Consider the following 20,200-nt stretch of genomic DNA (forward strand, 5'->3'; position numbering starts at 1 on the left):
TAATATTTCTAAGCAGTTGTGGACACCCTGAGTAAGGGTTGCAGATTCCCAGGTGTCCCCGAACCACATATTAAGAACCACTGCCTTAGAGATTGCATTGAGCATTTCAGTTATGTGGAACATTATCCTTTTACATGTCCAACTTTTCAATACCATGCACCGTGACATATAGGCAGTAAGACGTACTTAGAATTGGCATTAAAATTTAAAAGAATCGTTAAAGCCTGTTATAACAATTATTTTGACAGGTAAAATTTGCAGTTTAAATGTGATGCAGCTAGGCTACAAATGGTAGGCCTGCAGTCACGTTTGCACAGTTAGTATAGTGGAATGGAAAATGGTTGATGCAGTACACTAGTGACAATTAACTTACAGGTCTAGGTGCACTTTGTATTATTGTCTAGCGAGTTGTAGGCAAGTTAAATATGGCAATTAAGGATATGCCAATTTCATCGTATCGAGAGGAGGAGCACAGTCACTTCGCCGTTCGAGTTCTACAGACAGCAAAAACAGATAGCATAGAAATCTGGGGAACAGCTTGTAAAAGATGGTCCTTTCTGCTGTATGTGGCATTTCTATAGCTCAAACATAGCCAAAAGGCAGCAAAGCAAGAGAACACCGTCAAAGACAAGCATACAGCCACCGTATGACTGGAAAGGTAGCTTGTTTGTGAACTGACTTAAAGTTAAAGAGGAGCCCTCTGCCTTGTTTTTAGGTCTCGGCTGGACAGCGATTGCACGGTTTCTTCGAGACATGTTGAATATACTTTGTGGGCTTCAGCCCGTCCGTAGGCTTTCCATTTTCTGGCTCCATCGTCGCTTTTGAATTCTTTCTCCCCATTTGTCCATGGCATGTATGCGTCATGCCTCTTCCTGTGCTTAGCCCTCCCCGACAGCATGGACCAATTACTACTAATCATCCACTGGTCCCATTTTAGCATCTGCTTTAGGAACTACTTTTTTCTTTGTCTAAGAGTAGTTCACATGAGCGTTTGTGTTTTCACTCCCTCCGTTTCTGTAAACAGGCATGTAAAGCTTATTCTTATCTTGGCATATTGTTGTGCATTCAAAGACTGAGGTCAAATGTCAGACACTGTTTTCTGAGGGAGCCTATTTACTTTTCTTTCTGATTTCAAAGGGAGCCACAGAGAAGGTAATCTTGTGTTACAGGCTCACCAGGCACAAGCACAGGCCTCTGCTTCTTCCCCAACCTCGTCTACCTTTCAGCTACTGGCAGTTGATCAAGTGAAGCCCACTGAGTCAATATATTTTGGATGAGGGCATTCCTGCAGGCTCTCTATGTCAAAGCACTATGGAGCTTTGCTGGGGAGGCAGAAGTAATCTCAGATGAGGATATACGCTATCGACAACAAAGCAGGCATCTGTACTGAGAGGAAGCTGCTTTGAGCAAACATCAATAAGGTCACTTGAAGCCAGATTTCCATTGCTTGAGCTCAAGCGACTGATGGGGTCCTTTCATCCTTTTGTATGTCTTGTGTACACTTTAAGTACAGATTTAGTTTAAACATCTACCACTGTATGCTGGAGATTGCAGTTAAGAGGCTTACGACCGAAAGCAAGAGTTTTACAAAGCAATAGGGAGCCCAAGTGTCACAATATATGAGTTTCAAAGACGCACAAGGCTTGAAGGCCATGGAGGGGTGGGCCGGAAGGAATTCAAACAGAATAATGCAAGTTGTGATGTAACAGTGCTCAATCACGCTATTAATAATGACTAAAAAAAGTGTGTTTATGACTTTCAATTGATTTATACATTTCCTGACTCACAAGTTACTACAACACATGGACTCAAGCATTAAAAATTTAATAGAGAACACTGAACCACATCTCAAGTGAAAATGCATTAATGAGCAGTCAGGCACAGTTACAAGAAGCAGTGCATTCCATACAACTGAACCCGGTGGAGTTTCCGTGGTCCAAGTGCAGCTCGCTGCTTAGTCATTTTTTTTTTTTTTTTTACTTTACATTTTGGCAACTTTAGTCTTGTTTACGCAACTACAAAACAAGTGCTACACGTTCTATAAAGCATAAACAAATGTGGCATGGAGCAGCTAGCCATTCATGTACATTAAAAAAGCTGGCTGCTATACTTCCAGTAAGCATGGTGTGATCTTTGTATGTGTTGCTTTATTACTTAAACTGTCCAAGTAGAGTGAAACGGCTATGGAGTTACATCAAAGCATTAGGAAAAGGAGAGGGGCTTAATAAACAGCTAGGCTATACCTTTTTGATACAAAAAAGCTCAATAACATGACCAGGTTGATTATTATTATTTTTTTTTTTTTTAACACTTTCTCCGAAGCAACATAGCCAAAAAACAGATTTCCCGCAGGTGTAAAGCAAATTAAATATCAAGCGATTAAGGTGAATATAAATATTTAAAACATGAATATTCATACTTAACCATCTGCACTATAAATTATTTTGCCAGACATTAACCTCCCCCTCCCAGAGCTCTTTTTGCCCCTTGCTCACTAACCAATAGACCAGTTAATTCATTCCTACATCCCTCCATTTTGTCTAACAGCCCACAATTTGGACCCACAAAGAAACACACTAAATGGTGTGAACTCTTTTCTATACCTATCTCTTAGTAAACATACATGAAATTAGTTTATTACATAGTAATACGGATGGAACATAGTGTAGAAATGATTGTCTATGAATGATTCATTAGTTAACAGGGATATCAGGAGGCCAAACGTGTGGGTCTGAAGCTGCTGCAGACAGTGACGTGGTTTTGACTTTTACTTACTATCTCTGTACTAGAGCGTTCATAGCGCTTTGAGGGCAAACAATAGATAAATGTTTTGTACAAGACCTGGGGCCAGATTTGTGGTACTGAAAATTCTGGACCCGTGTTATAAACATCGTCGTATCACAACGATTTTGGTATCAGCAGACCGGGAATGATTAGAATAGTATGCACAAGCATTGTATTCATATTCAGGTAACGAAATCACCCGAATATCAGAGTTTCCGTCCTGAACCCTCGTGTTCCATTTAAACGACAGCCAGTTTATGACTGCCCTCACATAGGCCAATGTCTAATGCTGAAAACGAGTCTGAAGGACACGTACACCTTTGCTGACTCCTCTGTGACCTGGGCAAGCTGACTCCACTGCCTGAAGCCAAACCTGTTCGGCCAGTTTCTTTCCCAGTGGCCGAATGAGATTAGTATCAAGGCACAACACATCATAAACCTTTCATCACACACAAACCATGCCTAATCTTACACACACCTATCCCTGTTTCTTTCTTTATGACTTGCTTTACAAGGAGGAGGTGCCCGTTTATATTGGGGGTCCGTCGATATCTGATGAAAGTACTAAGCCTTTCCGGGTAATTGATTGAGGGCTGGACAAACAGAAATATGGGCTTGTCATCATAAACCTGCTATTTCTTTGTAGTGAAAATATGTGAATGGTCAACTGTAAAATAAGGAATGTTTGCCTAAAGCATAATATTTTGTATAAAAGAGAAGGTTAGCTTTGCAAAGGAGGCAGTCTCCTGAGAATATACACCGTGTTGTACTTCTAGGATACCTGTTACTGGCTGCAGCCAATAAACAAGATCTTTGACTTCACCAAGAAGACTCTGTGTTTCTGTAGTCTGAAACAGGAAGGACTCGAAGTCTTAGGGTGTGTTCCCTGGCACCACTGGGTTCTGAAAAACCCAGTACTTCAGATTAGGTAAACTCAGAACCAATGCAAAAAAAACCTTGCCCAATCCACTTTTGCTGCTCGTGTATTACTGTCCTCATTGCTTCTCACAAAACAAGTACAAGGTTTACTGCATAGTGATTTGTTTGAGAAGAGGGCTTCAGTGAACTGTCAAGCATGAAAAGAGAATCAGGGCATTGTGCTCCAGCTGCCGCCATATCTCGCTCACCCAGCAGGGCCAGGAGGCCTATGGGTCTCTATCAGCCCACATCCAGCACAGTGAACTCCCTTCTTCTGGCCCTCACCACGGCTCCTCAGCAGCAGCTGCAGTCCTATGCTGCCGCATGAAACAACTTAATGCCATGGAATGCTTTTATCTAGCATTTGACAAAGAACCAGTCTACACAACAACTGGCTGGCCATACACATACACCATTTCAACATCATTTACATATGAATGCGTGCAGGCGGAAGGTAAGGGAGGAGAAGAACTGCTGAAAAGTGATTGGTCAGAAACATTTCACTTGATGACTTGGAAATGATATGAACTATAATATATTTTCACACCCTGTGGCATTCTTTTAAGGTCTAGGCAGGTTTTATATAGAAGAAAGTCACTTCTGTACCACACCAAAAATGTACTTACACACTTACATTGTGTGCTCTTAGCTAGCATACATGAACACTGACAAAGCCAATAATGCTTGTATCGCTGAGGACTACTGGCTTTGCCAATGCTGGTTTTTGTTTTCACTCATTAGCCTGGAGTCTGATCAAGCCTTGACTGTAGGTGTAACAAGCACCACCAGAGATGGTGAGATTTCTGCAACAAAAAACTGGGAGCAGTGGTTGTGATGGCTTTGTAAATGGTGCTGCTGGTTTTGAAGATGATGCTGTTATATGCTTCCTGTGGGTGTAGTAGGAATGTGTATTATGTCAACAAGAGCTTCACAATATATACATTTAGGGCCTGATTTACAACTCAGCAGACGGGTTACTCCATCACAACGGTGACAGATATCCCGTCTGCTGACATCTAAATCCCATAAAACATAATGAAATTTAGATTTCAACAGAAGCGATATCCATCACGGATGCAACGGAGTAACCGGTCCACCGAGTTATAAACAAGGTCCTTGGTTTACTTTTTATCATTAGTAAGTGTTGGTTTGTTTTGGCTATCTCATAGTCCCACATCTAAACCCTTAACCTGACCAGGGAAATAGATGTTATTGGCAAGCTTCAACATGACCACTGTGATTCTCAAGGAATTTGAGGAAACAGATCTAATCCTTTTGTTCATGTGGAGGCTATCTTTCTTCTTAGGATGCAAGCAGAAATACATCTCAGTCACAGTGCTCAGTAGTTCCATGATAACCTCAGCATGAAGTGCTCTTCTCTCCAAGTCCAGAATAGATGTTGTTTATATAATAAAACACTGTCCTTATCGCAGAAGTGCAGGACAGCTCGTTAGTGTGTCTAGAATAAAAGAGCTGTCTTTGACAAGGATCGCGTTCTGACTGTACAACCCTGGAACTAAATGTGCAGACTACAAGGAGATAAAGCCTACCAAGAACAGATGAGTATGTAGTACATTCCCCTGTCAGAGGTAAATATGTACAAAGTCATCATTAGAGAAAGATGTCAAGTTAAAAAGGAAATCTAAACTGGAGACTAAGCTGGAACTTACAACTAGGTGGGCCAGCAAGGAGAGGCAATGGAGCTCCTTCAGGATGGGGATGATGTGATCATATGTCTTCGGGCCCTGAGTGAGATGTGCTGCAGTGCGTAGAATGTCCTTAAGGGGTCCCAGTGTAGAGTCTGGGAGGCTATAGAGCGGGGCATTACCACCATCCAGATGCGAGATTAGGAAGGCATGCATCACCCCCATGATGAAATTGCTTCACTGAATACCTGGCTCTGAGGCAGACTTCAGATCATGGTTTTTTTTTTTTTTTTTTTAATTCATTCAGAAAATTTAAGGAAAACAAAAACAAACGAAAAAACAAACTCAGGGAAGGGAGAGACCAAAAACTAAACCACGCCCCAAAAAGGTACAGAATTTTGTAAATCCCTTCTCTATCGATAGGTGTACACAAAAATACAACAAGGATGGGACAGATGATTAATCATTAAGTCAGGGGTCATTTCATGTAAAGCTTTTTCTGGAAATGTAGGCAAGAATGCAACTGCAAAGCAGGGAGATTCAAAACAACAGATTATCTACAGACATAGTTGAAATTTGCTTATTCCCAGTGCAACACATAGGCTTGTGATGAATGTGCAAGCACATTATCAATTACCTTGTTCGCTGCCTCCATTTCTTGCAGTTGCTCTTGCAGTGTCCGTATCTGGGCCTCTGATGTGTGCGACTCAGGTACACTTTGCTTATCCGACACATTATCTGGATTCAGATAGGGTTGCTGCTTATCAAATTACAGTGTGGGAAAAGAAAAAATATATATATATTTTTACAAATTCACTGAAAAAAAACAAAGGTTAAAGTAACGTTATAGTTAAGTGAATATGTCAATAATAACATTAACGTTTTGAACTAAAAATAAAAAACTACAAAATTCACCAGTTATAGTTAGCAGGGCTAACTACAACTTACATTTCCACCATGCACTGTTTATTACCTCATTTATTACATCACTAATGACATGTCTTATGACATCATTTGACATCACTGATGACATCTCAAATGAAAGCTCTGAAATAAAGTACAATATAGCTCAGAACACTATGAGGCACCATTAATCCCATCACAGAAAAAAGTCCCTTAGGTGTAGAAAGCATGGGTTATCTGCCACATGAACTCTATACCATACACTTCAAGGGTAGCACTGCACACCTTAACAATCAACCACACATAAATGGGAAACTCTCATTGTATACAATGTTCTGTATACATCTGTTCAGAGAAAGTCAAGTCCCTAAAACAATTAATTGCCATACCTACGCCAGCAAGTGTCTTGTTAGAACCAGGATGTAGATGTTCAAGAACATGATGTGAAAACCTATTTATTACATACAAGTATTGTAGGGATTGTCAGGAAGCAAATGGTAAGTGGGATAATCAGATAATTACATACAGATAATTACATACAATATAACCACAGGCAACGTTTGTTATTGAATGTCATTGTAATCCTCGTGATGTTCGAAAAAGCATTTAACTGCGTGTAGAAAGAAAAACATTGTCTTCTCAAGAGATACCTCGGGAACACAGGACACTGTGTTCTTACCGAACGGATCAACATTGCAAAAATGTGACCAACCACATGGCTTGTCATTACTTGGTGACTGCTGCCAGTCACATTAAACATGTTAAATTGCCAGTGGGATGGTTGTTTTCGTGCAGGAACATTACCTACATCTACATTCCTGCTAATATACAAGTGGACCGTGTACCTTCACACGATTAGGACTCATGATGTTTTTATTTTACTCTGTACATACTCGGGATCCTAGGGACGAGGTCAATTAAGTGAGGACTTCAATTCGGACATTTGATTGTTATCCCAATCAGAATATATCAGCTTGAGTCTCTCTACTGTAGGTGTGCAAGGTTTAGCTGGTTATAATACTTGAATGATCAATTAGTTGGCATGCTTAAAAGTTAAAAATATTAACCACACTTCTATTGCCTTCTCTGAATTTTTGCTAGATATACGTGTGACTAGAAAAGCTGCTTTGCAAAATAGGGGTGCTATTGACTATCTTTTATTAAAGCATGATCATGGGTGCTCATAGTTTGAAGGCATGTGCTGCTTCAATCTCTCAGACCACTCTAAATCTATCAAGCCCCATACTGACGCCCTACATAAACTAGTAAAAGGAGTAAAACTGGACATGGATCAAGGGTGGTGGGACCGGTTATTTCAGTGGTTGCCTGATTTTGGGCAAATGCGCAAAGTCTTGGGTAGAATTTTTGTAGTGATTGCTCTTGTCATTTTATTATGTTGCTGTATACAATGCATATCTAATTTGCTTGCAATGTTTAAATCTAAAAAGTTTGATTTTAGACCTGTATCTTATGCGAGTCATTGTCAAAGGGTAGAGTGTAATGATATCTGTATTTAATTACTGCTCCATCATAACCATTGACTCCACTTTGCACTTAGCCTAGCTGCACACCGTCACAATAGTGACCACCAGCTCCATTTTGATAACAGACACCATTTTGCTCGTAAGTTAGCTTTCAACACCATGCAGGTATTTTTCCGTGCACGTTATGCCAGGAGCCCTCACACTTTTAAAACAGGGGGCCAGTTCACTGTCCCTCAGACACTGTTGGGGGCCGGACTATAGTTTTGAAAAAAATATGAACAAATTTCTATGCACACAGCACATATTTGATTTGTAGTGCACACAAAACAGGAGAAACAATGCAATATTTAAAACTAAGAACGATTTTAATCAACATAAACTTATTTCAATGGGAAGTATGGGCCTGCTTTTGGCTAATGAGATGGTCAATATCCGGTTCTATATTTGTCACTGCTAGTCGTAGCAAGTTATGCACGTGTTCATCAGTTAGTATGGATCTGGTTGGAGATTTCAGATGTTTAATTCGGGAAAAAGTCTGTTCACAGATATAGGTGCTGCCAAAGATGGTTGCAATTTTGATTGCATGGTTCCTGAGATTAAGATATGTCTCAAAAGGGAGAGATGCATAAAAATTACTAAGACTGCTTGATTTGAATGCTTCTTTTAGAGAGTCACAATTCTGCAGTTCGGCTAATTCCAGTTGGTAAATCGGATCGACAACTTCAATGACAACAGAAAATGGGTTCCGGAAAAGCTGTATGTCCTGCTGAAGGAGATGAAGCTCTTCAAATCCAATTTGAAACGCCTTTTGCAACATTTCTAGTAAATCCACACGGTTTGTTTGGGAATGCAACTGCTGGTTTTTCCACCAACAGGTTTTGAGTTGTGGGTAGATGGCAGAAGGTTTCCTCCTTCACTTGTTTAATGAGGAGGTCTAAATTTACTTGAAATGCTTTCACATGTGAATGCATATTACAGATGAGCTTCCCCTTTTCCTTCAAGTTGAATATTTAAACTGTTGAGTAGTTCTGTTGTATCTGTCAGAAAGGCAAGGTGCCATTTCCATACTGCAACTTTGAGCTCTGGTACTTCTTTGTTTTTTGAAAGCATAAAATCTAAAACCTGTGGAACTAAGTCATAAAAACGTTTCAAAACTCTCTCTCGACTGTGTGGTACAGAATATCTTCATAGGCAACATTTAGCTCAGACAGAAATTCCAGAAACTGTCTTTGGTTTAGTGCATGAGCTCTAATGAAGTTAACACAAGATACCACAATTTTCATGACAGATTCCAACTTCAGTGATTTACAACAGTGCTTGGTGGTGGACGAGGCAGTGTATGGCTATTGGATGTGAATGGTTGTGTTTGTCCATCTCTTTCTTAATGCGTGCAACCACTCCTTTCATTGACCACACCATGCTAGGAGCACCATCAGTTGTCACACTGGCTAGTTTAGCCCAGTCCAGCAAACTTTTTCATAGATATTCTCTCCTGTTGTTGTTCCTTTGATGCTTTTCAGTGCAGCAAGCTCCTCTGTGACTTCCAAATAATAATTTGTCTCACTAATGAAAATTAGAAGTTGTCCAGAATCACGAACATCATTGCTTTAGTCATGTGCAAATGAAAAATAGCAAAGTTTTTTGGAGGAGTTTTGCAAATGCATATGCAAATTTTCCCCCATTTCTTCAATCCTTCATGTAATTGTAGGTCCTGAAAAGACTCACTGTACTAAATAAATCAGCCTTCTCTGGACACATCTCTTTGGAAGAAGGCATTCTTTAACAAATTTTCCCTCTACGAATGGTCTGCGAGTGCGTGCTATGAGCTTGGCAACTTGAAAACTTGCTCACAATGATGATATATTTAGCTGCTTTTGCTTCACAAAAGTATGTTGCTGAGTTGTCCATTTTTCAGTTTTAATATTTTATCTTTTCTCACTTGTCCGACCAAACAATCATTTATCTTTATGGTGAGTTTCGTAGTGTCAACGCAAATTGTATTCCTTGAACACAGACACTAAATTCTGGCATATTAGACAAACAGCTCTTTCTTTGTACTGCGTGAAAAAGTAATCGTAAGTCCACTGTTCTTTGAAAACCCTGCACTCAGAGTCAATTTTTCTTTTTGTTGACATAATGATTTCCTAGGGATTGAAAATTGCTATTCGTAAAATACCAATAAATACACACCTACAGCTACAAAAACAATACACCAGCAATAATAACTAAACTAAAATAAAAAATGGCAGCGTTCAGCAGTAACGCAAATAGTAGGATCAAGACTGATTTGCATATGCCTCGGTCCCATCTCGGGTGGCATGGTGAGCAAAAGAACGATGGATTAAACCAGGATTTTTCACTGCGGTGAGTGTATGAAAAGTTTCAGCATTCCGTCCATCATCCTTTTGTGTTGCTAAAGTTGCCATCTGGCTTTAGTCTGTGAAAGCTGCTAGCATGTATTCCCCAGGTGTAGAGACTGAAAGGTCAATGCCCATTTCTTGGACTATGAGTGCCATCTCCTCTTGCATTTGCGGTCATGAACATGACAAACATTACTTTCAAGAACAACGTCTGGCAAGCTAGCAAAACCAAAGCTTTCAGCAAACCTCAGCAGTTCATCGTGCCCTCACAACACTACATCCTGCATCATCGCCTGCTCTTACAACTGCAAGTGTTCAAAGGTTGTGAGAAATACCTTTCTGAAGCTCTTCAAGGCCTCTGCATAAACCACACATAACTGTTTGAAAATGGGCCTTTACCTTTAATACTTATACATTTAGCAGCTAAACCTAGCCATTTCTAATAACCCAGACTCGCCTAAATCCATGAACTGACGTAATTTCTTTCTCACTTCATATTCCTATTCAGTGCACATTCTCCGAGCACTGAATCACAGCAGTTCACTATGGAGCACTACGGAGCACCATAGAGGTTGTGTTTTGTCCTATCTTCTGAATCACTTACCCTAGCAGTACCCATTCCTTGCTTCTCACTGTCCTACCAAATTATGGACAGACTTCTACACAAGCTAGATAGGTAGCTAATGTGATCTATGAACTGCAGTCTATAGTTTGAATATACTTTAGCCAAATACTTTGGGACTACCATATCCCAAGAAACTATTTTAGGGGGTGGTGTCCAATTAGAGTTTGGCATACTGCGTAGGACGAGCACCGCTGTAAAACAGTGGTGCTCCTGCCCAGTCGAAAGCATGGTTTTCTCTCTCTAAGAGTCAGGGAAGTGAAGGGTTTACTTTGGCAGAGCCTCAACTAGCTATGCAGGAGTAGGGCAGAGCAACAGCCACTCATTTCCCTACTTGAGACTAGACATGACGGCCCCATGTAAGGAAGAACAATAGACCTCACGTATAGAGAGAGAAATCTCTGCACTTTGAGCCACCTTATTTTTGTTTTCTTAAAACAAAAATCTGCTTTGAAAACAGATAAACAAAAAATATTTGGGGAGAATGCAGGGCCCTGTGGTAGCAACTATGGGCTATGCGCAGCAACTTGATTGAGCCCTTAGGGGAGCAGAATAAGGGATGAAAAGCTCATGGGCAATTGCCTGAGTGCCCAGTGAGCCACCCTTGCACACATCAGACAGGTCACAACCAGCCAGTCAACAGGATGACCGTTGAAGCTGCACCACCAAGTAGTAATGTTCAAATTCCGGGCCGCCACTCCTCCTTGTTCTGTGGGCAGGGCCTGGCAAAAAAAGGTGCATTCTACAATACGGTATTCATTACATACTGAATTGTATTTGTTTTTAAAGCAGTACCAATGATGCCCTTACAGTGCACTGGGATACAGCAACCTTAATTGGAGCTCTTCAATGATTCCCTCACCATAACTCTCCACAGCCCCTCTCTCATTTTGTTTATAGCGCCTCTCTTGCTAGCATAGGTTGTTGATGCACTTTACATCACACACACACACACACACAAAGGCAATGAATCATACGTGTGTAAATAAGAGTATAGAAAATGCTACATAAAACAAAGGGGACTACAAAGTTTAGGATTCACATCACCCATAGTGGTAGGCATTTTTTTTTTTTAAAGTGCTCAGTCTGGGGAAGCATAAACTCAGGATTTAAAACGTAACACAATGGTTAGGGTCAACTTTACTAATAACTTCATTTCTACTCAAACACTTTTTAAAAATCAAAATTAGGTTAATCAAAGACTGGAGAAAAAATAACTTGCTAATCTTTACCATGCAGTTTGCATTCAGATCTTTGATAGCAGTTCATAGCTTACTGTGCTAGATTATAACTGTAACTTTGGAACTGCACAGTAGAAATATGATTTCAGTGACAAATGCATTATCCCACTAAGCCATGCACATAAGATACTGTTTTGTGATCAGCACAGTAAACGTTTTTGTCCCAGGCATATTAACCCTCTGCGCTACCTTAGGTGATTGAAAATTGCCTCTAGGCAAAACTCTGATCTCTCTCCAGCAGGTTTATTAATCATCAGAGCTATCTTAGCACTTTTATTGTTGCTTGAAAGCTGATGGATATACAAGGAACTATGCAGTGCTTTTAAAACTTCTGCACTGCTGCAAAACCAGCCCCCCAGTAGCAGAAGTGCCCCCCACCCTTCCAGCATCCTGAGGAAACACCCAATGCCCGGTACAGATAGCCCGGCCTGGTCTGTGGGGAGCCGGAGTTTAATCAGGGTGACACTTTGTCACCGTTTATTTCAAATCAGGCCCCCTTACAGGGTGTTCACATATCTCCAGAACGGATTATGTCTGCAGGAAAGATGCCACCTTCATTAAATTTCCATCCAGCAAATCTTTGTGGACATGATAAATGGGAATATCAAGGTATCGAAAGGTGGAGGGTTCCCACATTATCTGATGAGTGTTTACCTCTACGTTATACTAAGGGCAGGTGGAATGTAGCGGGGACAAGTCTCAATTTGGACTAATTAACCCCAAACTTGAAGCAGCACTGAATGGTCTTAGAGTATGCATCACTGCATCCAGGCCCTCATGACAATCCTTAGTTAATATTAAAACGCCTTTGAGTAGAAAGAGACAGTGCGTATCACATCATTGATCCCCAAACTTTCCCCAACTGGCGGAGGCGATGAGGCAAAATAAAGGCTTAATTGCCAGTATAAATAGCAGTGGTGAAAGTGGACATCACAGCATGTGTCCTAATGGACAAAGAATGGGTCGGAAATTAATTGGTCAATTCTGACCCTGGCTCAAGGTTCTGAATAAAGTATCCTGATCAATCTCAGCATCTTGTCTTTCACCCCTACCCTGCATAACACAGCAAACATGTAGCATGTTAAATTCCTTTTCTAAGTCTAGCACTAAGCAAACGGAGTAAGGCCAATGTAGAGGGGCCTCCCCTAGTAACCTGTGTAGCCTACGTATGCTAAGGGACGTGGACCTGTCAGGTATAAATCTATTCTGAAAGGGGTGGACTAGGTCAGGCATGATTTTCAATAATCTAATTCATAGGATTTGACTGAGAATCTTCTAACCTATACCCTAATACCCTACAAGGCCAGCGGCCTGTCAGAGGTGTCCTCAAATAGGTCACGTCCTAACTTAGGGAGACAGACCAAGAGTGCTTCGCACATAGATTGTGGCAGTTCCACCCGCATTGGGACCAACAGGTACTCATAGGTCTTTTAAAATTAAATTTGCAAACCATTCGTTATGGGGGTTTTACATGTTGGGGAGTTGCGTACTGCACAACGGATCTCCTATTCCGTAATCGGGCAGTTTAGCAATTCTCTACAAGCAGCAGGCACTTCAGGAAAGGTCAAAGAGTGCAAAAATTCAGCACTGCTGGACTGCTATGGAGAGCTCTCAGGGCAATACAGTGCTCAATAATGGGCGCAGAAAGCTATGTGAATAGCTTTCAGAGAGTAAACTATAGAATGTGGGGAAAGATAGAAGGCAGCAATAGAACCAGCAGCAGAGTCGAATCAGCCATGCCAATAGTCTCGCACATCTGTTGGTTTGGCATGCCTTGTAATCGCATGCATGTTGGCTATGCTTGTAATCGATGCAGCACAAGGACTAAATCAGTTGTGCATGGCGTCCCCTTGTGGCTAATAACCCATCTCTGGCAGATTAATATACCACTCTAGCCTTCTCCAGGCAGTGTAAGGAACCCTCAAGCTGACCCATCTCACAGTTGACTATGCAGTGCACCCCAATAATTGTGTGTATGCATTTTCCCCAGTTCCACTGTTTTATGCATATCACATTCCAAGAGGCAGGTGGAAGCAGTGTTACTATTTTTTACAATGTAATGGATTATAGTTTTGCGAATGACCTAGCGGAAGACTTGGAACTCTAAGGTGGCAGGTTGTAACCTCCAAGTTGGGATCTGTGAGAGAAGGTCCCTAGGTGAGTTGTAGGAACAGAGGGTTAAAATTAGATATGGTCTTGCTGAGTTATGAACACGTTGTACACTAATGTAACTGCTGTGTGGCAGGTTGGCATAGGAAGCAGTTCAATGGGTTGGGTAGGTCAAGTGGGGGATGGGGGGAGTAGGAGGAGTACTCCTTGGCAATTGGGTGAAGAGCCATGCAGCTATCAATTAGCAATCAATGCAATGACCACTGCATCAGATAGGCAGCAGTGCAAGGAGAGGGAAGATATGACCTATCACGAATGACATCCAAAACACAGTTGAAACCCTCTCCCCCCCAATTATCCAGGGGAGGTGGGACCAAAACACCAGTAAAGAGGACAGGCCTGTGTAAGCGCGCCTGGTCCTTAGTAAGTAAACTTACAAGGGGACGCGTATAGGCCGATGAACCTTTTGGATCGCATGAAGTATCCTAGCTATGCAGTAATCGATGACCATCAATTATCAATGTAATCTATCAACAACCACTTGGAGAATAATTAAGCATGAGACAATAAATCAACATTTCATGAATAACCACAACTCAATTATACGTTTTATGAATTTTATTTCCCTATTAGTTACAATACTAAGCCATCAGGTTAGATCAAACTTTATTCAATCAACTCAGAATTAGTTCATTAATGACCACCAATAACATAATCTAATCAGAACTTGAGAAAACATATGCTCGAATGCTTCAGCATAAGCCAACAAAGATGAACATAACGGCATAAATTGAGTTCAACAATCAGTCCGTCAATCATTTGTCACTGTCAACGTCGTCACCCAAAGGACCCTTACCTAACCCGGATTAGCATTTAACATGTGGGACTTCATGCAAAAACAATTTAGAAAACGTGAATTTAGAAAACATCTAGCTAAGAGAAAAACTATAAAACAGCGCAGTTGGTACCTAGAAAGAAAGGCATAAAAGTTAATCAGTCACATTGTCATAGCTACCTATCCACGAAATGGATCCGCAACGAAGTCAGTCTTCGTCTTCAGGGAATCAATCGATCAGCAACGCATCAGGCTCTCATGAGCATGAGCCCAGTGACATAATCTTGAATCGCGTCTTCTGGCATTAGCTTTTCACCCCTCGCATGTGATGTTTTAGCTCCTGACTTTTTATTAGAGTTTTTCAGTCCATCCCCCTAATTTATAATTGGTCAGTCAATCAGCAGATATGACTAACCTATAATATTAATTTTACAAATCTATGAGTTCTAATATTTCTCCATCCCCAATTAGTTGATTGGTTCACTGTACGATGCCCTCATCATCCGGCTCATCAGGTATCGAAAATGTTGCATCGTCTTCTCCAGTCAGAGCTTCTATTGTTCGAGTCCTGGGAAAGTACATCTTGTCTGCTCTTCACATAATTGTTTTAATTTAATTCCATCATCTCCTGTCCGTCTGTACATTGCAGAAAATTCTAGCTAAGCAAACTTTAACACTGGGTGGTTCAAGGTCAGTCTATCCTCTCGAATTGTCTCCAGCATGCTCTAATAATCCAGCTTCTGCATGAAGCCTGGTTAAGCTAAGCCACAACTTTGGCTAGGTTAATTCTACAATATAATGCAAAACAAAGGTTATACATCTCAATTTGACATATTACTACATTATTGTTATACTTTTTCATTATTTCATACATTTGTAGTTCTTTTAGTACAAGTTCGTATAAGTGGCTAACATACCCAATGGGCACATTTTCAAAACACACATTAATATTTCTCTACGATTAATTTCTCTATGAACTTTTGTATATCATAACATATAAGTATTTATTAATAATTTCGAATTAGCATATCTGCATCAACACCTGCTAAGAATTGTGGCTGCCCTGTATCTGGTGAGCCATAGACCCAGAAGACCGAGCGTGCTGCCAGCTATTGTACAAATACCTAAGTCTGGAGGACCTACATCACCATGCTTGTAAACAGGTCAGGAGTCAAAAACTTTTATTTGCTCTTAAAATAAATAACAAAATATGCTGAAGCAACCAGTGCCTTGAAAGCTTTTCTTTTGGGTGCTATTTCCAAGTTCGCATTTCTCCACAACACAATTATGTGTACGATTCTGAAAGCAAATTCTGACCTCTATACTATTCTTAAAACGCTGCTGATTCAACTGTGTGTAAGCCACCATCTGGACATTTCCGTTTAGCTCTCAACAGGTCTTCAGTAAGTACACAGTCACACGTATATTGTGATGAAATTGTTGACCTATGTCCCAAGAATTGCAACCTGCTGACAATTAAAAATTTGACTATTGCTTTCACTTGTTCCAGCAACAGCACTAGTAAACAGTTTTTGCAGCCATAATTCCGAATACAATGTTGATACATGTGAGTTTTTAAATTTAACAACTCCTGCATAACTCGTGCTGAGAGGGGACCCAGAGGACCGGTGATGCAGTCTTTTGTTGCCTGCGGTTGCAGGGGGAGGAGTCAGTCGTCCCACAGGTGATTTCTTCAGAGCTCCTGGTGCAGAGGGAGGCAGGCTACCCCCAGAGCATGCACCACCAGTAAACAGTCGAGAAGGCGGCAGGATAAGCGATACAAGGTTGCAGTAGTCGTCTTTGCTACTTTTTTGCAGTTTTGCAGGCATCCTGAGCAGTCAGCGGTCGATCCTTTGGCAGAAGGTGAAGAGAGAGATTGCATTCGGTATCTGAAGAATTTCCCAAAGCAGAGACCCTAAATAGCCAGAAAAGGAGGTTTGGCTACCTAGGAAGGAGGATACGCTAGTAATACAGGTAAGAGCCTATCAGAAGGAGTCCCTGACGTCACCTGTTGGCCCTGGCCACTCAGAGCAGTCCAGTGTGCCAGCACACCTCTGAATCCAAGATGGCAGAGGTCTGGGGCACGCTGGAGGAGCTCTGGGCACCTCCCCTGGGAGGTGCAGGTCAGGGGAGTGGTCACTCCCCTTTCCTTTGTCCAGTTTCGCGCCAGAGCAGGGCTGGGGGATCCCTGAACCGGTGTAGACTGGCTTATGCAGAGATGGGCACCATCTGTGCCCATCAAAGCATTTCCAGAGGCTGGGGGAGGCTACTCCTCCCCAGCCCTGACACCTTTTTCCCAAAGGGAGAGGGTGTAACACCCTCTATTTGAGGAGTCCTTTGTTCTGCCTTCCTGGGCCAGGCCTGGCTGGACCCCAGGAGTGCAGAAACCTGTCTGAGGGGTTGGCAGCAGCAGCAGCAGCTGCAGTTAAACCCCGGGAAAGGTAGTTTGTCAGTGACCGGGTCTGTGCTAGAGACTCGGGGGATCATGGAATTGTCTCCCCAATGCCAGAATGGCACTGGGGTGACAATTCCATGATCTTAGACATGTTACATGGACATGTTCTGAGTTACCATTGTGACGCTATACATAGGTAGTGACCTATGTATAGTGCACGCGTGAAATGGTGTCCCCGCACTCACAAAGTCCGGGGAATTTGCCCTGAACGATGTGGGAGTACCTTGGCTAGTGCCAGGTTGCCCACACACTAAGGGGGTGATTCTGATTCTGGCGGGCGGCGGAGGCCGCCCACCAGAATTCCGCCCCCATTATACCGCTCCGCGGTCAGAAGACCGCGGAGGGTATTATGAGTTTATCCCTGGGCTGGCGGGCGGTCTCCAAAAGACCGCCCGCCAGCCCAGGGAAAAACTCCCTTCCCACGAGGATGCCGGCTCGTAATCGAGCCGGCGGAGTGGGAAGGTGCGACGGGTGCAGTGGCACCCGTCGCGTATTTCAGTGTCTGCAAGGCAGACACTGAAATACTTTGCGGGGCCCTCTTACGGGGGCCCCTGCCGTGCCCATGCCATTGGCATGGGCACGGCAGGGGCCCCCAGGGGCCCCGCGACCCCCCCTACCGCCATCCTGTTCATGGCGGCTTTCCCGCCATGAACAGGATGGCGGTAGGGGGGGTCAGAATCCTCATGGCTGCGGAGCGCGCCATGGAGGATTCAAACGAGCAGCGGAAAGTCAGCGGGAGACCGCTGACTTTCCGCTTCTGACCGCGGCTGAACCGCCGCGGTCAGAATGCTCGTTGGAGCACCGCCAGCCTGTTGGCGGTGCTCCCGTGGTCGGTGGCCAGGGTCAGAATGACCCCCTAAGTAACTTAGCACCCAACCTTCACCAGGTGAAGGTTAGACATATAGGTGACTTATAAGTTACTTAAGTGCAGTGGTAAATGGCTGTGAATTGGACGTTATTTCACTCCGGCTGCAGTGGCAGGCCTGTGTAAGAATTGTCAGAGCTCCCTATGGGTGGCAAAAGAAATGCTGCAGCCCATAGGGATCTCCTGGAACCCCAATACCCTGGGTACCTCAGTACCATATAGTAGGGAATTATAAGGGCGTTTCAGTATGCCAATGTGAATTTGTAAAATTGGTCACTAGCCTGTTAGTGCCAATTTGTAAAGAAGAGAGAGCATAACCACTCTGAGACAGTTAGGCATCACACAGGGAACACATACATATAGGCCACAAACTTATGAGCACTGGGGTCCTGGCTAGCAGGGTCCCAGTGACACATAACAAACATACTGAAAACATAGAATTGTCACTATGAGCACTGGGCCCTGGCTAGCAGGATCCCAGTGAGACAGTGAAAACACCCTGACATATACTCACAAACAGGCCAAAAGTGGGGTAACAAGGCTAGAAAGAGGCTACTTTCTCACACTAGAGAGATGAGATAAAAATATCTGAAGGCTCTGACGTTCAAACCTTCTAGAGAAATCTAAATAACTTGCTTCATCCATAAATACTGAGAGAAAATAGGGTTTTTTATATGGTGTGGTTGTGTGAACTCACAAGGTAACACACTTTCCAACCCGTTCAGGACTTGTAGGGTTTGTTTGTTAAACCCTAAGCTTAACCTTGGGTAGCTGTGGCCCTAAGCAGTCAGACGTACACAAAGGAAACAGTGATAAGCATGTAAAACAGTACCAAAACAATTCATAGGACAACCAAGAAATCTAACATCAAGTTATAAAAATGGACTGCAACTATACAGGGAGTGCAGAATTATTAGGCAAGTTGTATTTTTGAGGATTATTTTTATTATTGAACAACAACCATGTTCTCAATGAACCCAAAAAACTCATTGATATCAAAGCTGAATATTTTTGGAAGTAGTTTTTAGTTTGTTTTTAGTTTTAGCTATGTTAGGGGGATATATGTGTGTGCAGGTGACTATTACTGTGCATAATTATTAGGCAACTTAACAAAAAACAAATATATACCCATTTCAATTATTTATTATTACCAGTGAAACCAATATAACATCTCAACATTCACAAATATACATTTCTGACATTCAAAAACAAAACAAAAACAAATCAGTGACCAATATAGCCACCTTTCTTTGCAAGGACACTCAAAAGCCTGTCATCCATGGATTCTGTCAGTGTTTTGATCTGTTCACCATCAACATTGCGTGCAGCAGCAACCACAGCCTCCCAGACACTGTTCAGAGAGGTGTACTGTTTTCCCTCCTTGTAAATCTCACATTTGATGATGGACCACAGGTTCTCAATGGGGTTCAGATCAGGTGAACAAGGAGGCCATGTCATTAGATTTCCTTCTTTTATACCCTTTCTTGCCAGCCACGCTGTGGAGTACTTGGACGCGTGTGATGGAGCATTGCCCTGCATGAAAATCATGTTTTTCTTGAAGGATGCAGACTTCTTCCTGTACCACTGCTTGAAGAAGGCGTCTTCCAGGAACTGGCAGTAGGACTGGGAGTTGAGCTTGACTCCATCCTCAACCCGAAAAGGCCCCACAAGCTCTTCTTTGAGGATACCAGCACAAACCAGCACTCCACCTCCACCTTGCTGGCGTCTGAGTCGGACTGGAGCTCTCTGCCCTTTACCAATCCAGCCACGGGCCCATCAAGACTCACTCTCATTTCATCAGTCCATAAAACCTTAGAAAAATCAGACATGAAATATTTCTTGACCCAGTCTTGACGTTTCAGCTTGTGTGTCTTGTTCAGTGGTGGTCGTCTTTCAGCCTTTCTTACCTTGGCCATGTCTCTGAGTATTGCACACCTTGTGCTTTTGGGCACTCCAGTGATGTTGCAGCTCTGAAATA

At 42.3% G+C, this 20,200-nt stretch overlaps 1 protein-coding gene across 1 annotated transcript in view; it reads right to left on the bottom strand.

Annotated features, from left to right (window-relative positions):
• The window catches only part of LOC138292459 (myomegalin-like), a 1,643,599-nt gene that overhangs the window by 1,577,970 nt on the left and 45,429 nt on the right, over positions 1–20,200 (bottom strand). The window contains exon 2 of the mRNA XM_069231077.1: positions 5,986–6,105. Within this exon, the coding sequence (XP_069087178.1) occupies positions 5,986–6,105 (120 nt within the window). The remainder of the gene's footprint in view (positions 1–5,985; positions 6,106–20,200) is intronic.

This window comes from Pleurodeles waltl, chromosome 4_2, assembly GCF_031143425.1.
Source record: "Pleurodeles waltl isolate 20211129_DDA chromosome 4_2, aPleWal1.hap1.20221129, whole genome shotgun sequence".
NCBI classification, from domain to species: Eukaryota; Metazoa; Chordata; class Amphibia; order Caudata; family Salamandridae; genus Pleurodeles; species Pleurodeles waltl.